This window comes from Sitophilus oryzae, unplaced genomic scaffold, assembly GCF_002938485.1.
Source record: "Sitophilus oryzae breed Bouriz unplaced genomic scaffold, Soryzae_2.0 scaffold_402_pilon_pilon, whole genome shotgun sequence".
NCBI lineage: Eukaryota > Metazoa > Arthropoda > Insecta > Coleoptera > Curculionidae > Sitophilus > Sitophilus oryzae.
The window spans coordinates 1,331,713-1,349,489 of record NW_022146977.1 but is presented as its reverse complement, the minus strand read 5'-3'; the positions used below and the strand labels follow the sequence as shown (position 1 = coordinate 1,349,489).

Genomic DNA, 17,777 nt, shown 5'->3' with positions numbered 1-17,777 from the left:
CAATCATAATGTGAATGAACTACAATGTCTATATATTGAAATATTACCCATTTGAGTTTTAGCATTTGATGTAACTAAGGTTGGTAATATTTTTTATTTAAGGAAATATGTTAGATATACCTACATATGAATTTCTTCGAAATTGCCATGTTCTAAAAAATATAGTTCTGCCGCCTTTATTTAACTAAAGCTGGTATTTTTCTATTTAACGAAATATGATGGATATATCTATATGATTTTTTTAGAATTTATTTCATGTTGAATTATCTTCAATGCCAAATCTTTAATGATATCGACTAATATAGCAAAATAATAACGAAACACATTTAGTAATTATAGGTTTTATTAATATTAAAAACACAATTATTGTAAATGTTTGTAGGCTGGCTTGAATTGGTGGTTTGAATCTGGGTATTTTCTGTTTTATTTTGCATTGTGCTCTGATCATGATTGAACTGGCTAGTACTTGATGAAATGCTCCTCATGGATTCAATCATCTGTTGATGATGTTCAGCGTCCAACTGTAAGTAAGGTTTGATCGACTGACTATTACTATGTCCAGTAATTTTAATGAGCTGTTGTTCACCAACTCCTTTCTTGGCCAAATTCGAAACAGCTGTTGCTCTTGCAGAATGATTGGTTATTTTAACTTTTTTAGTGTCAATTCCTATATCTGAAGCTGCTGATTTAAACCATGAAGATACAATGTTCTTACCAACTGGGCTATTCTTGTACCATCCTTTCGAATTGGGTTGATTCCAGTATGGGTTTGGTGTTAAGAATAGTCTGTCGGTTTGAATAAGATTTCCCCTTTTTTCCATCAACTTTCTAAACAAGCGAACCGGACACATTTGTGGATTTTCGAAATTTCTAATCAACCATTTACTATCCGACAGTTTTTTAGAACCACCTTGTGTGGTTTTAGAGAAAATTGGATTATATTCTATCCGACCTTTTGGGTTTCCGAAATTATCAGTTTCTTCTTTGAAGTATTGGATACAAGCAGAATGTCCTTCCCCTCCTCTCCATGCCAGCTCATGTGAAACTATGTGAAAAAATTTACGCTGCAACCCATCTGGAGTATTTTCATCCCACATTTCAATAATTTTTTTGTATTCGTCACTGGTTAAGGCTGAAGCACTCACTTTTCTTTTTGCTGAATCTCTCTGTAGTATTTTGCGCTTAGCATCGCGTGCAGCTCTGGCGGTCACAAATTCCACATCAGAAAACGGATTAAATTTTATTTTATATTTTTCGTAATAAATTTCTTGCAACTGCTTAGCAGTAGAGTTCCACATCACTTTGACCACACTTTCCTTATAATCTTCAAAATTTTTCTTTTTCATATTAAATGCGTAGTCCTCCAGTATAGTAGCCAGCTGTACTACACTCATACACTCATGAATATTATACGACTTTTCATCACAAAATTCAACAAACTGTTTCCATACACTTGATTTTGATTTTCGGGTGTTATCTGGTTTTATATTTTCAATTTCTTCTTTAATGACTTGTTGGTTTACTTTTCCAAATCGCGACATTTCGCTATACACTTCTTACTCTACGTACAGATGTTTTAAAACTAGTAATAGCTTAATGACAGACTTGCAAACAAAAATGACAAAACACATAATATGTCAAAAACATCAATACCTTGGCCAACTTAACAAATTGAAATTATTTTAAAATGTCATGTTGGATTAATATTTTTTGTTTCAAATTTAGGTGTGAAATTTTCTTACCGAATACCACGCAAGCTTAAATTATTCCTGGAAATTTTCTTTCGGGCACGAATATTTTAGGAAAATTATCCCTCGTCTTCGACTCGGGATAATTTTCAAAATATTCGTGCCCTCAAAAAAATTTCCGAAAATAATTTAAGCTCTTGTGATATTATAAGTGAAAACAATCTTCGGATTGCCAAGGGGTTTCTAACAGGACACTGTCTCCTCAGCAAACACCTCAGTAGGCTGAAGCTGAGAAACAACGGCGAATGCAGATTTTGTGGGGAAAATGGGGAAACACCAGAACACCTTATCACTGAGTGCGCCGAGACGACGACCATTCGTGCCATGAACCTTGGTACGTCTGATGTCGAGGATGGAGAGCTGGCCTCTGTGGAGCCGTCTCAGATACTGGCTTTTGTTATAACTCAAGAAAGTTGAACACACAATAGATCTGTAAGGTCGCGGTGATTGGCTGCCCTCCTAAATATTCTCCATTCTACAGGTAATATTCTGTTGACTTCCTTTAATTAAATGAACATTATAACAGTATTTATATTTTTAAAAATGTCTTTTCTATCAATCTATTTTATTTGATTTCTAAAAAACGACTTTCAATTTTGTGCGCAATAAAACTTCTTGTGAGTTTTATGGCACCCCAGGACTGCAGTAACTCAAAACTTCTTTTCACGGATCTATCGATTGACAGTTTGAAAAACGGTATTTGCAGTTTTCACTTTTACTCGAATTAATAACGGTTTCGATATAGCGTTTCTATCTTTTTACTGTTGAAATATATAGTGGAAGTTTTTAATGCGATTAAAATAGAAACTATAAATTGTATGTAATGTTTATTGCTACTAAAGTTTTGATAACTTAATACGGATATGTTAACGAAGCAAATAATTTAAAACTCATTTTATTATCTCGATAGTTTGTTTTTTGATTGATCTAAATAGCTTTATTTTTGTTGGAGATATTCGCTTTTGAAAAAGACAGTAACGATTTACAGCAATTTTAGCATTGATTTTGGGTCCTCATCAAAACACTTTTAAATAGTGTTTATTGTTTTTGTAATGTCACTGTCATTGAAGAGTCATATTATTATTGTTTACTAACGTTTACTCTAGTAGAGATGAGAATGTCCAGACAATAACGAATAAGAATTAATACCATAAAACAACAAAAAATGGGTATAGATGGCACACTAACACAGGATGTAGAGAAAGCAGCTGATCTGGTACGGATATGTAAAGCGAATGAAGGATACAAGATGGCCCAAGAAAATAATCAATTGGCAACCAAAGGACAGAAGAAATTAAGGAAGACCAAAACTGGAATGGCAAAAAAGCGTACACAAAGCGATGAGTGAAAGAAACCTGTCAACAGAGGATTGGTACGGATACCAAACCAAACCAAACAGGCTGGAAATTGGGTATCGGACAACGTAGAAAAACGTTTTAAACCGACTAATATATATACAGGGTGAGGAGTCTTGAATAAGTGCAAATATTTTTAAGGGTAGTATATTTCGACCCCAGAAACACGATTATGAGGGTCGTTTTCGTGAAAAAAAATCGAAAATTTGGAATTTTTTTTAGTTTTCAGTTAAGAAATATAATTTCTTGATAATATGGTAGGCAACATAGGTAGTAGATTAAATTTCCAAGAAAGTTACGTTAACTCGGTTATTTTGAACTTATTTGAAAAACGGCAAAGAGAAAATATGTTTCTGTTATTGAGATTTCACCCTGTATAGTTGCGAAATTGAACAGTTCAGCACCCTCCCCCCCCCCTAAAAGTGTCCTCGCTACGCCACTGTTCGCAACCGTTGTCTAAACATTTAAACATCATTCGCCAGAATCAAATTCGTTGTTTTCCTTTCCGCACCGATAAGCGAAAAGGACGGCCCGCACCAATTCCCCAATTTGACGTTTCTCTCCGTGAATTCGAAAACATTGTGGATGGGGAAGGGAAACCGGTCGGACATCACAACTCAATAAATGGAGGGTTTATTGCTTTCCGATAAGATTACCGAGAATGGACCCTTTTGTTCATTATCAATTCGATTGTCTGTCGGCTCCGGTCGCTGTATTGAACAAATACTTGAATATTTCTGAATAAGGGCGTGCAGAAGCTTTGGGTGGCAGTCTGCCAGCATTTGTCTTAAGCTAAATAATAAATGTTCATTATAGCGAGTGAAAATTAATTATACTGTTCTTAAAAGTGAATACAAAATATACACTTATGATTTTCTAAGCAACTTGTAGCTAAATTATTTTAAGAAATCTTTTTTTAGAATTCACTTGGAAATCGAAATCAAGAATTTACTTCGAAGTTAAAATTACAGACAACAGTCTCTGTCATGTACCTTTTTGTTGGACAGCCTTTGTTTCACCGTTAAAGTTCTGACATTGTTGTTCTACGCTATAGAGTAAGCTATTAAAGTTTTTTCTGCACAACTTTAAAACCAAAAAAACAAAAAAGTTACTTTCAGATATTTATCTTTAAATTAGCTATTTTAAGTATCGTTTTAAAGGAGTTAAGGAGTGAGTTTACACGAAGAAAATTTCGTTTATCGATTCGCAACGATGCAATATTCAGTTAACGTTGGACTAGGTGCAGCTAATTTCAGTAGCGACTGTAAACTCTATTTTAATTAAAAAGCTTAAATAGCTCATCCGAGGACGATGATGGGAACGCGCCAAAACGAGGAAAGCGGTTACAAAAACAGGAAAAAAGAACCGGAACCGGAAAAGCCACACGTATATTCGTGGAAAGTTTCGGATTAACTGGAAATTTTAAACGAGACGTTAACATTACACCGAACATAAAAAATAATTTGTTGCCAACGGAATTTGTCTAGCGAATATATAAAATAAACCTGAAGTTCCAGTGGATATTTTTAATAATATACCAGAAAAATGACAATATTTTTTTAATATTCCAATTATAATAAAAAAAATATATATAATTATACCATATGATCGAATAAAAGCGGCGTCAGCGATGGCTATGAAATGAAGATCGCTGTCATTTTATATGTAAATTTATATGGGAAATGTCATCGATTGTCATCGATCTAAGCCAACTGGATGCCGTTTTTTTTTCGATCATACGGTACTATATCCGTATTTTAGCACATTTTTAGTCAACTTCTTTATTTTTAAGATTTTAATCGTCAAACATCAACAAAATATTCCTTATGTTTGGACTAAATTTCCTCGAAAATAAAGACATAATTTAAAATTCCGTTACAATACGGAAATAGATTGAAGTTTTGTCATTACAGTGATATATAACTTATATGGCTTTGTAACAAATTTCTCGCTATTTTATGGCAAATGCTGAAGCTCTGCAAACCTTAATCAAGCCTTAATCAAAGCACGTATGTTTGGAATTTTGGGCTTGGCTTAACACGGCAGGATCGGGCAGATTTATGATCATTGGGAAACAACGATGTGCAAAAAAATCTCCGATCTATAATATTGAAGTCTTCTAGAAACTTCCAATGCGCGCTCAGCCTGGGACACCCTGTATAACGTTAATTTTCGTTTGGAAATATATATCTACCACAACATAAAATAACCCAACAAATATTTATTGAACAAATCCCTAGTGAACTAAATAACCGTTTCGTGATCAACCCTAATCCATTTTTATATATTGTGCATGGGTTGTGGTCGTAACTTGATAAAACTATGAAATAAATATACGTAACCTTTTGAGGTCGAATAAAAACGATTTAACAGAACAGAATAAAATTAAATTAGCCAGAACAAAACATTTAAGTTGCCAATAGCGAAATAATACATATTCTGTGTAATTCGATTTTGTTTTACATAAAACACTAAATTGCCTTTGAAATATTTACATAAACTAGTTATTTAAAAAGCATTTGTACGTAAAATTAATACAAAATAAAAAAGTTACAATGAACATTTTGTAAACAAATTAAATAAATCGTACATTGTTATTTGTCCTAGATAGATTTTTAATAAACTAATGTTTGTTGTTTAATTTTTAATTTAAATATCCAAATTACCTGTTGTTTTATTGACTTTTAATGCCTGATAATTTATTTAATGACATAAAATCGTTATTTATTAAACTGTGTATAAGTGTATTGTGCGATAATTTTTTAAACGAGATGTAATTAACGAAATATCATCGTAACAACAGCTATTTTAGAAACGTCTAGGTTTATTTATTTCACTTAAATTTATGAAAAAAAAGTCCTTTGCCTCGGGTACAGATACCGCCACGTTTTGGAAATAGCTAAAAAAAAACAACATTGAATTTGAATGAACATTGCTTTTAAGAATCGAAAGTAGGGCGAGGCAAACCGAAATGGGTCAAGACAACTGGAAATAAATTGAAATGCGACAAAATTGGGCAACGAAACGCGACTTTGATCTGCTTCGAAGAGTTCTCCGCATAGTGTAGAGGCTATTTAAAACTTGTCAGGGAATTGAATCTACAGTACTACCTGAGTCTGAAGACAATCTTATATTAAAGGATTTTAAATAATAAAATTAATAACCTTGTAAAAATTTATGTGTGTTCTAATGCAATCGGCCAAAAATCGCCTCTTCAATCTCATAATTCTGTGAAAGATCGCTTAGATCTGAATGCGAGAATAAATTTGAGGGTAACGAAGTTTCCTTTACCGAATATCAAATGGAGAGAAGAGCAATTATGCCAGTGAGACAAAGAGACGTGTGCTAAATGCATAGTTAACCGTCACTAATGTGTATTCAGTGTTTGTTTTTCGAACAAAGCGTAAGATATGTCCTAAAATGGTTTGCGTAGATGATCGTTAATTTTAAATAAATTTAGTATTTTAGTTAGGAGTATAAATAAATAAATAAATAAATAAATACCTTTATTGTCAAAAAGTTTTTCAATTTGTAGACAAAGGTAAACTAAAGAAACAAAGTAAACAATCAAGGTACACAAACAAAACATTATACAAATAATATTGTCAGTCGTATTGTTTAAAATAAACATTTATAAATGTTTACAATGCCAAAGAACAAAAAAATAAAAACAACATTCAAAAATATTTAGCAAGTTTATAGTAAATATCAATGACCTCTAAATAAATCTATTTCGATGTCATTAGTAAATATAGCAATAGCAAACATTAGACCAGTGTGTACAAGATCAAATTCGATTTTCAAAATATAATTCATTTACAGCGTAGAAAGCCTTGTCTAGTAAATAAGAGCTCAATGCTTTGCGAAATGAAGAAAATGATGTTATGGATTTGATTTCAAATGGCATTTTTTTCGAGTTGTATAATATTGAACTTTTAACTAACTCTGAGCGTGGGGTAGGTAGATAAAGTTCCTGAGTGGATAAGTGTGAGATGGCCTTTCTTGAGAAGCTGATACATGCTTACGTATTAGGCAAACGGATTCAAATATAAATAAGGAAGGAAGAGTCAATATTTTTAATTTTTTAAAAAAGTCCTGGCAATGAGTTCTGCTCTTTAGTCCCAGTGAATATCGAACAGCTCTCTTCTGGAGCTTGAAAATGCGGTCAAATTGAGTCGCACAACACGTATCCCAGAATGGAAGGGCATACCTGAGGTGTGACTCAAAAAGTGCATAATAAACAGTTCTAGCCACTGACAAGTTAAGCTCCTTAGAAACAGATCTTAATGCAAAACAAGCAGAGCTTTTTTTCGACAAAGCTTCGATATGTATGTCCCATTTCAGAGAATTGTCTACAACAAGCCCTAAGAATTTTACAGATTTTACGACGTCAATGGAGGTGTTGTTAAGTACAAAAGGCTGCAGCGAGTTTATATATGACACATTTGTTTATTTGTCAAATATTGAAATTTCTGAATTAAATACATTAAACATCAATATTTTGCTGAAAAATATTGAAACGGATGTAGATTCGTGTATACTAACAACTCTAAATAAGGATTTAACAGTAAAACGTTTTTAGTTTGTCAATATGAACAATATTAATTGCACAGACTACAGATTTGGTGGGAACTGTACAAAATAAACTATAGACTAACGAAATTATCTTTTATAAATTATGAAGGTGTAGTCTCCAAAAATCGCTATCGATTTGGTCTATAGATATGAACGATCCTCTTTAATTGATTATGGTAGAGATCAACTTTTGGACTTAAAACCATATCTGCCAGAGTAACTGACCAACAGACAAAAATAATATGATTTTTCAAAGATAGTGACATTAGATAAATCATAAACACTATTTTATAGGCCTATTGACTAAGACCAAAAGCAAATTCATGGCTTTAAAGAAAAAAATTCGAAAAAAAGTTAGTGTCTCCTTTAAAAACGAATATCTCCAAAAAAAGATAGAGCTATCGAGATGAATCAAAAAACAAACTATCGAGAATAGATATACTTAGATGATAAAGTGATTTTTAAATTCCTTGCTTTGTTAACGCTTTGTTAATTTTGTTTTTCCTCGTATAATTGCTGGCGTAAACCTCTGGACGAAGCCCACAATCCTGGGCGACTCTGGTTCTTGGCTGCAAATTGGGGCTTTAGGCTCCCGTTTGCTCCTTTTATTTTCCATCATAGATTTTCGTTTCTTCGTCACGTTTTTTTCCATCTCCTGGGATGCACACGGTGCCTCGTTGCATTGTTTGCTTCCTGGTTTTTTGTGTTTTGGGACCGGTTTTATCGCTTCTTGGTTCCTTACCGTACTGATGAGGCCTGAAGGCAGTAACATCAGTGTACACTAGTGTAGGTGTGGTTGTGTGAGAGTGTGAGTGTGCGTGTCTGCACTGGTGTATACGGTTGCGAGTTGTTGAGGGCTGAGCCGTTTAATCTTTTTCTTCTTTTTTTATACATTTTTAAAATACATGAAAATTTTAAGGTGCCCGTTTTTCGTGTCGGTCAGTGTGTATTAACTATACAAAATTATTGTCAAAGTTAAACCAATATGCTATTTTAGGAATTACTTTATTGAAGTACGGATTAATTAGTGTCATAACGACCTAATTATAATTAATATTAATAATATTATTATATCAGAATAGATTATAATATTTTGGCCGTGAACATTATTCGAGTTGAGCTTCATTCAGAACCATGCAATTAGTGGTTTCAATTATTACGTTTATAATTACAGTATTAAAAAAACTCTTTCTCTAATGATTATATCAATATAAAACGCAAAATCAGCCGCTCGTTTGTTACGGGCTAACAAGCAAAACGCGTTAGTATAAAAGTTATATCCATCTTAATTAGTCTTAAAGCTGTCATCGGACTTAACGTATACAATACATCAAGTGGCGAAACGAAACAATTAGAGAAGGAAGAAAGGGGAAGAAAAGAACAAAAAAAAGAACGAAAGATAAGTAAAATTACCAAACATTAAAACTTCGATGATGTTTCTCAAACTTTATGAATTAATTTTCTGGCAAAATTCCCTGTTTTAATGAAAATGTCTGTCGGTAAAACTCAAACGGACTAATCTCATGCTGCTCAATTTCAGTCAAAATTATTAGGTCGTGTAAACAAACAAAATGTAGGAAATTAACAAATTGATATAATTAAATACTGGACTGTTGTAATGGAGTAATTCAAGTGTATATACAGTATATTCCCGGATTGTCTTTACAAGAGGAAAAACTCTTATTATTGACATTTTGAGTAAAATGTATTCTCGATAAAAATGTTGCTTGTTCTAAAACGGTTAATCCCGTTTATACTTTTTGAAATTTCCATATCGTTTAAGAGAAAATTGAAAAAAACGTGAAAATATGGTTTTATATGATAATATATATTCGATTTCATTCTTTGATAAAATAAACCACCAAGAAACCCTGTGGACAATATTTAAATGAATATTTATTGCTTTTAGGTTATGGTACCTTACCCCAAAGTGTAATTAACACCCTCTTATCCAGCAAGCATTGAAGAATACAAATCAGTGGATTAAATCCAGGAATGTTCAAATCTAATGAAAATTATTAAAAGAATAAAGAAAATGGTAGAAAAAACGAGAACAAGATAACTTACCTTATAAATGGCCAGATGGCGATCCGAAAAAACATCAAATTTACTTTTGATTTAGGTAATTTTTGTAATAATCATTAACACTTTTTCAATAATCTCAAAAAACTCTTCTCAACCTTTAAGATATATAGGGTGTCTCAAAAAACATGTGCCATCTCTCGTGGGGAGATTCCTCACGGGAAAATAAGAATTACTTTTCATATCAACATAGGTTCGATTCTGCTTTGTTTCGTAGCTATAGGGTGTTAAAATTATAATATTTTTTCGATTTATTTTTAGCGTTTCGAATAAAATTTTGAGGGTAAAACTTACTATAAATACGACATATTTTGAAGCTAAAGAAGTGTCGACATATTAACCAGGGACGTGCATATGGGTTATCACTGGAATATTAAAAAAAACATGTACGTCACTGACTTTTTTTCTCTTGTTAGCGAAATAGTTTAAGGAGTTTAATGCCGATTAAACGTTGTCTCTTGATATTTTGTCGATTTCGGTCTCCTTGATGAGATACACGCAATTTTATTAATTTGATGTGATCCAAGTCTAATAATAACCTTGTGATTAATAAAATTGCGTAGGCCGAAAAAAGTAGCGAGGCCGAATTCGACAAACTATTAAGAGATAACTTTTAATTGGCATTAAACGGCCTACACAATTTTATTATCAAAAGCAAAAAAGTCAGTGGCGCACATGTTTCTTTTTTTGAAAAATATTCCAGTGAAAACCCATATGCACGTCACTGATGCAGTTAATGACACTTTTTTAGCATTACCATATGTAGCACTTATAGTAACTTTTACCCTCAAAATTTCATTCCAATCACTGAAAGTACTTAAAAAATATGAAGACTTTAACACCCTGTAGCTACGAAACAAAGCAGAATCGGACCTATGCCGATATAAAAAATAAATCTTATGTTTCCGTGAGGAATCTCCCCACGAGAGATGGTACATGTTTTCCGACACACCCTGTATAAATAATAAAATTCTTATAGGGAAAGATGAAAGACAATCTCCTCCTGATCGTCACGCCAGTATAGCGATCGGAGGGAAAAGCACAATGATCGACTCCCGCCAAATGAACCTCAAAAGAATTTGACAATCCAGAAATGACATAAGCGGCGTTGCCGTGCTGATCAAATAAACAGATATTTTGCGGAAAAATATTAGAAAGGTAAATTGAAAAGAAACTGTCAACATTGCGTAGCTCACCTGCTGCTGTTAAATAAACATAAAAAATATAAAAACATATTTAAATATTATAATTAATTCAGAGAAAATTATAAACAAATCATTATTTAATAATAATAAAAAAAGATAAGTTTATTTTTATCATTATTTAATAATAATAATAAAAATAGATATGCCTATTTGTGAAAAAGTTAGCATCAGTGGCGGATACAGGAATTTATTTTAGAGCGGCATTATTACTGTAATCTCATTAACACATTACCCAAAAGCCTAATATTTAAACCAATTTATACACTTTAGGGGGGGCCTTGGCCACATGGCCCCCCTCTGTATCCGCCACTGGTTACCATATTTTAAAAAACATGCCTAATTTGAGTTAATTTCTCTTGAACTTATTTCAAAATTACCTAGAAATAATTTATTTAATTCGACGGCACAGTTTGGACGTTAGCTACAAAATGGTGAAAAATATATTTCCACGCGATTTACAAATTCTATAATGGCGTACTGTACAAAATTATGAAAGCCAATAAAATTCGGTCCGCAAGTAATTTACGAATAATTGCTTCCTAACCGCCACCAGCGTTCGTGGCTCGAATAGATTTTGGAATTAGTAAGCACTTTGCATCTATGGCTAGAGGTTTGCGTTATGCTCAGAGGTAAACTAATACTGTAATAGAATAATATCAAGCTTTGTAAAATTTTATCTTTTGGTTTGTTATTCTAAGATGGAACCATTTCAGTTTACGAAGTTATCAGTTGACATAGGCAAACGAATTTTAAAAGGCCTAAGCAAATAATCTAATGATATTCAAGACACATAAACTCTCTAAAAGTACGCATATATCCTGAGAAACTAACTAAGCAAATAATACAATCTTCTAAATAATTTAAAGTCACATAAACGAGGGTAAAGTAGAACAAACATTCATCCCTTATTATCAAAACTCTATTTGACAGAGTGGTACCAGTTGTGTGTACCCTAGGGATATCTCAAAATAAACAACGCAGAAAAAGCACGTAGGCATGCTTAACGAAATAAGTAAAATTAAATCATCCCCTCGCTAGAGGTTTTAAATTGAAAATTAAAAGTCTTAAATATATGTTTTAAAATCAGAATCCAAATGTTCACGAGATGAATGTCTGAAAATGATAGAAATAGGATTATCTTTTTTTCCGTTCCTAGAGTTAAATAGAAATAGACAAATGAATGAAGAAATAAAGATTTCATTTCTAGGCGGTTTTTTTAAGGTAATCCTATGTCACGATATCATTTGTATTAGTTAAGGTAGATTATGAATGTATTCAGCAAATTGGTAAAAGAGTAAGATTTACACGGAAGGGTTTAAAAATTACATTTAATTAATAAATAGGACATGCTGATGCCCTCTCGGGACAAGGACCAGAAACAAGGGTGAAAGAAGTCTAGGGATCTTTCGGGGAAGGAGCCCTTCGGCCAATTAAAAAGGTGCGAAATATGCATTTGGATGGGTATTCGAAGGTTCCTCAAACAAGGGCGTGCCGAAGATGTAGTAACGCCTGTCCGAGATAGTACCAGCATCAGTATTTTCATCTTCAAAATTAGTTCGGTACTGACTTTTAAATTAGACGGTCGAATTTACTCCGTGTAGATCTTATATTATCCAGTGGTCTTTTTAATTGTTATAGTAAGTTCTCTATCTAAAGATTTTCTCAATTAAATTCTCAAGTTAGGAAATTCTAAGCTATTCATGCTTACAGTATTTAAATTGTTGTGTTTGGATTTTCTCTAATATTTTTCTTTATTAATGATTTAAGACTTTCTGTTTGTTCTAAAGGCTTTAGTAAATTTTAGATGTCATTGCATAAGTGATTATTTTGCAATTGTTCTTTTTATTAAATTCTAATTTAAATTTAATTGTTCAGTGAATATTTTTTTAATATATTAATTTTCGAAAGTGTATGCTAATTGTAGATAATTTAAATTGGACTAATAGGAAGAATATTTTGTATTTTTTTTAACTTTATTATCTCTGAGTTTTAATTTCAATTCTCTAATTGTCATTAATTATTTTTGATTCAATTTCTTTCTTTTTTATTAATTATAAATGTTTTGTTGTTAAATCTTTTTCTTTATTTTTTATTTATTTATTTCTTTATATTAAATATAGTTAGGTGTTGTGAAAAATCGGCATTTTATTTCTTTATTTTACCGAATCACTAAAATATTAAGTTATTTAAAAGAACACTGTGATAACCGGTCGAGTGGTTCAATCCAAAGTATGAGTCCAAGACCGAAGAGGTAAATCTACAAGGGGACCAATGAAATCTTCGACAGGTTCTTGTTGTTGATGTATTGCTGACGGATGTTGACGTAATAAGGTAAGTGGCAATAGAGTTTATAATAACTGAATTTAGAAAGAGCCCTTACCATAAAAGTGCGATGCCTTAATTTCTATTTTTAACTGGTTATATTTTGTTTTTATATGTAAACGATAAACTATATTTACGCTCTGAAAAGTCGGTGTTCTCATTATCCAAGTTCTGCCTACCGCTCAATAAATTATTTTAATTATAATTATATAAAGGCCACACTACCATGTTAACGGACAAATCTGGAAAGTTTTGTCACAATACACCTATTTGATAAGATGGGTATAGCTAATAAACGATTACTGTTGTTTCTATGTAATTATTATTATCGCAAATAGAAATATTTTTATTAAGCTTATATTAAAGTTAATGTAAGTAATATTTGAATGCATGTCGTAAAATAGGGAGCGGATACACGGAATAAAAATTTTATTAGGTATAAAATTGTCGTAAACCTAAAGTGAATCTATGATAAGCCAAAGAAAGGAACATCGTAATGCACAATATATATGTCGATATGAACCGTCTATTTAAAAATAAACACATTTCTTCAAATTCAAAACATTCGTTTTTAAGATATTGTGTATAGGTAAATAAAATTATTGCATCATATAAATAATATATCAATATATTATTTTAGTGGACCGATTGTGATGATTTTTTAAGCTATTTGTGGCTAAATTATTTCACTTTTTAGTACATCTTTCTAAATTGAAAATGAAGGTTGCCCTCTGTCAATTATACGAGGAAACATAAAATGTTGATATTTTGGTGAATGTTTGAAACACCCTGTGGAGTACGATAACAAAGTAGGGAATTTAAAAATCATTTTATCATCTAAGTCGATAGTTTGTTTTTTGATTCATCTCAACAGCTTTATTTTTTTTGGAGATATGGGCTTTTGAAGGGGACACTAACATTTTTTCGAATTTTTTACTTTAAAGCCATCACCTTGCTTTTGGCCTTAGTCACCAGACTTATAAAATAGTGTTTATGATTTATCTAATGTTACTGACTTTGAAAAATCATATTATTATTGCCTGTTGGGCAGTTACTCTAGCAGATATGGTTTTAAGTCCAAAAGTTGGGATCTCTACCATGATAAATTAAAGCAGCAATAGCCGATACTTCAGAACTTAAAAGCATATCTACTAGCAATTAAAAAGTCTTTAGAGATGAGCTAGGAATAAACAAGGACATGGAACAACAAACGATGGTAACATGGCCAGAACTTTCTTCAGATATCACGAAGTAACCTCGCGAATAACTGATATAGACAGCAACCTAATTGATCGGTTTGCAGTTATCCTTCAAGTCACTTCATGTGAGAAAAAAATTAATATCGAAAAGTTTCGTGCATACTTGAATGTCACTGCAGAGATGTACATATATTTATACAGCTGGTATTATATGCCCTCAAGTGTTCACATCCTTTTGATACATGGAGCAGACATTAATTTGTAAACATTTTAATTTGATTCCAATTGGGAAAATGACCGAAGAAGCTCTCGAAGCTAGAAATAAAGAATTTAGGAAATTCCGTCAAAACTTTTCTAGAAAAATTGGCAGACAACAAAAGATGAAAGATATTTTGCATAATTTGTTAATTTCGTCAGACCCACTAATTTCATCTATTAGACAAAAATACAGTTGGAAAAAGAATTTCTCACTATATCCAGAAGCGCAGGAATTATTAGATGATATGGATATGGAAGTAGGAGATGAGGAGAATGATTCGTATTAACATTATTTACAATTAGGTAAGAATATGTTGTTTTATTTTTAGCACTTCTTAAGATCTGTGATTTTTTTGTTTCTAAATAAACTTATACCACACGCTCTGTAATAATAAATTGAAAAAATATTTTCGCTCAATTTTATCAATATTCATGGTAATTATATCAATACTAACATTCGCTAATTTAAAATCATTGATGTCCATTGTTTTTCAATTTCGTCACACTGTGCGGTGCCCTGACATTTTAATGCATTAATATTGATTATTTCCCTCATCGTGAAATGGACCAATCAGCTAATCTAATTTTTCGAATAAGTTTTGTTTAGATGAGTGAGATTAAATCCCTAGACCAGTTTAATCGCAATTATTTTTTCGGCTTCCTTTTGGGCTTTTTATCGTTTATCACTAATTCTGAGAGATTTTGGCAACTGTTCATTTAAAAACATTGATTTACAACTTATATGTATGACTGAATAACGATTTTAATCGGTGAAAACCCCTTATTCGATATTACACACCGCACAAAAATTATCGCATCGCCAATGTTTCCAAGTATTTTTGGCTACGTGCTTTTTAAACATATTTTTTTCAGTTTGATTTATTTCGGACTTTTGAAATTGCATAAACCATAAATAAAAGTTTTCTTTTTAAATATAGGGTAAATAAAAAATATCAAATCGAGTTTATTATAATTTTTATGGGATTTATTACAAAAAAATAAATTCTTCGCAAAACAACATTTTTTAGTATCTTGTATTTTTTAGTCCTCTTGGTCTTATTACAGCCAGCATTCGTCTTGGTAGACTTTCAAACAATCTACGTATATATTCTTGCTCCATGTTGTTCCATGTTATGGTTATTTCATGTTGGAGTTCATTAAGGGTTCTGAACGGAGCTTGACGCCGCTGGACTCCCCTAGCCAGGTGATCCCACACGTGCTCTATGAGGTTGAGGTCTGGGCTGCGAGCTGGCCAATTTAATGTAGCAATATTTACTTCCTCAAGATATTCGTGCACTATCCTGGCAGTGTGCGGTCTGGCGTTGTCTTGCATTAGCACGAAATTTTCACCAATGAAAGGCCTGTATGGAACCACATGTGGTTCTAGGGTGTCTGTTATATATCGATCGGCCGCCATCCAACCATCATTAACACCTACTAACTCCGTTCGTCCGTGAAGAGAAATTCCCTCCCATACCATTTGACCCACCGCCAAAACTTTGCCTTTCACGAAAGTTGCATTGGAAATACCGCTCGCCTGGTCTTCGGTATACGTCTATCTGAAGTGAACAAACAAACTCTAGACTCGTCTGTAAAGAGGATATTAGACCATTCTTCTAAATCCCATCCAAGATGGTCTCTAGCAAATACTGGTACCATTGCACGTATATTATGCTCTCTAAGTCGATTAAGTACGGTTTGTACGCAAATCTGAATATTTCGAGCAGCTAAAATTTCATTTCGGAGCATTCGAGCAGTGCAGTGTCGTGTTCTTAGGGCCGAAAGTCGTAGAAAACGATCATCTAGAGCTGTTGTAACTCTGCGACGACCTTGTCCCTCCCTTCTAGAGTGCTGCCCCGTCTCCCTATACCTTCGAACAACTCTTGAAATGGTACTCTGTTAAACACCAATTACATTTGCCTCATATCTTTGACTTCGCCCGTCTTCAATTAGCGCAATTACTCTGACAGCTTCTTAATCTGTCAAATAACGTGTTAAACGTTGGGGAGCAGCCATTATACACACCTCTAACACACGACTTAATACCAAAGCAGAAAACACAGAAATAAACAGCATATTGCAAATCAGAATAATTTGCTATCAGCATTTTTTCTAGCAATAGGAAAAAAGAACCTAATAAAAGAAAAAAGGATACATTTCTTTAACTCGAAATTATCAGTTAAAGAATGCCTATTCGGGAAGTAGACAAAAAATTAAAAAAAATACGTTATACGTAGTTACAATATTTAGAAACATTGGTGATGCGATAATTTTTGTGCGTTTTTTTCTTTATTCTTTGTATTTTTTTTGCTTCCGACGACGGAAAGAGATAAACTTTCCGAAACGTTAAGCCTTTTTTTCTTTGTTAGGCAAATTTTTATTACTGTAAACATAACTTCTGACAAGCAGTGTCCGTTTAGGTTTAGCGTAGAAGTGTTTACAAAAAATAACTATTTTATTTTGGATTTTTCTTGCAGTGTAGTGGCGAAATACCCATAAAGGATTTTTTTGGAGAGATGAATCCGCCACATAGGTATAGACATTTTTTTAATATATGTATATTCCTGACTTCAACAGTCCAAAATTTCCAATATTTTTACTCCAAACGATACTCAAAAAAAAAGAATCGAATTGCGGTGTTGGTACAATTCTGCTCTTGTGTTTACCGCTGGCGGCTTGTTCGTTTAATTCGATGCAAATTTCTAATTTATGTTTCAATTTCGTGACGTCGTTAGTTAAAGAAGAAAACCGAGTTCCGAAAAAGAAATACAATGTTAATTTAGCCGCAAGAATGGAGGAAATGGCGGACACGAAAGCCCGCTTGCTTGCATTGTCGGAATTATAATGCGGCAGAAACTTTGTTTTATGGCTTTGCGTAGTGCCGTTGGGTCTGTTCTTTTTCTGCGAGAAGCCATTGCGTGGGTTGTCTATAAGTTAAACAGCAGAGCCAGAGAGTATTTGAATAAGTTAGGATTTGTGGCTACAGGAAATGAACTGAGAAGTACAAAATACACTCACCGGCACGAAAAACGA

At 32.7% G+C, this 17,777-nt stretch overlaps 1 protein-coding gene across 1 annotated transcript in view; it reads right to left on the bottom strand.

Moving 5' to 3' along the window:
• The window catches only part of LOC115885613 (lachesin-like), a 149,523-nt gene extending 145,638 nt beyond the window's left edge, over positions 1–3,885 (bottom strand). Inside the window, exon 1 of the mRNA XM_030904576.1 lies at positions 3,831–3,885. Coding sequence (XP_030760436.1) covers positions 3,831–3,885 — 55 coding nt within the window. The remainder of the gene's footprint in view (positions 1–3,830) is intronic.
• Positions 3,886–17,777: the final 13,892 nt, after the last annotated feature.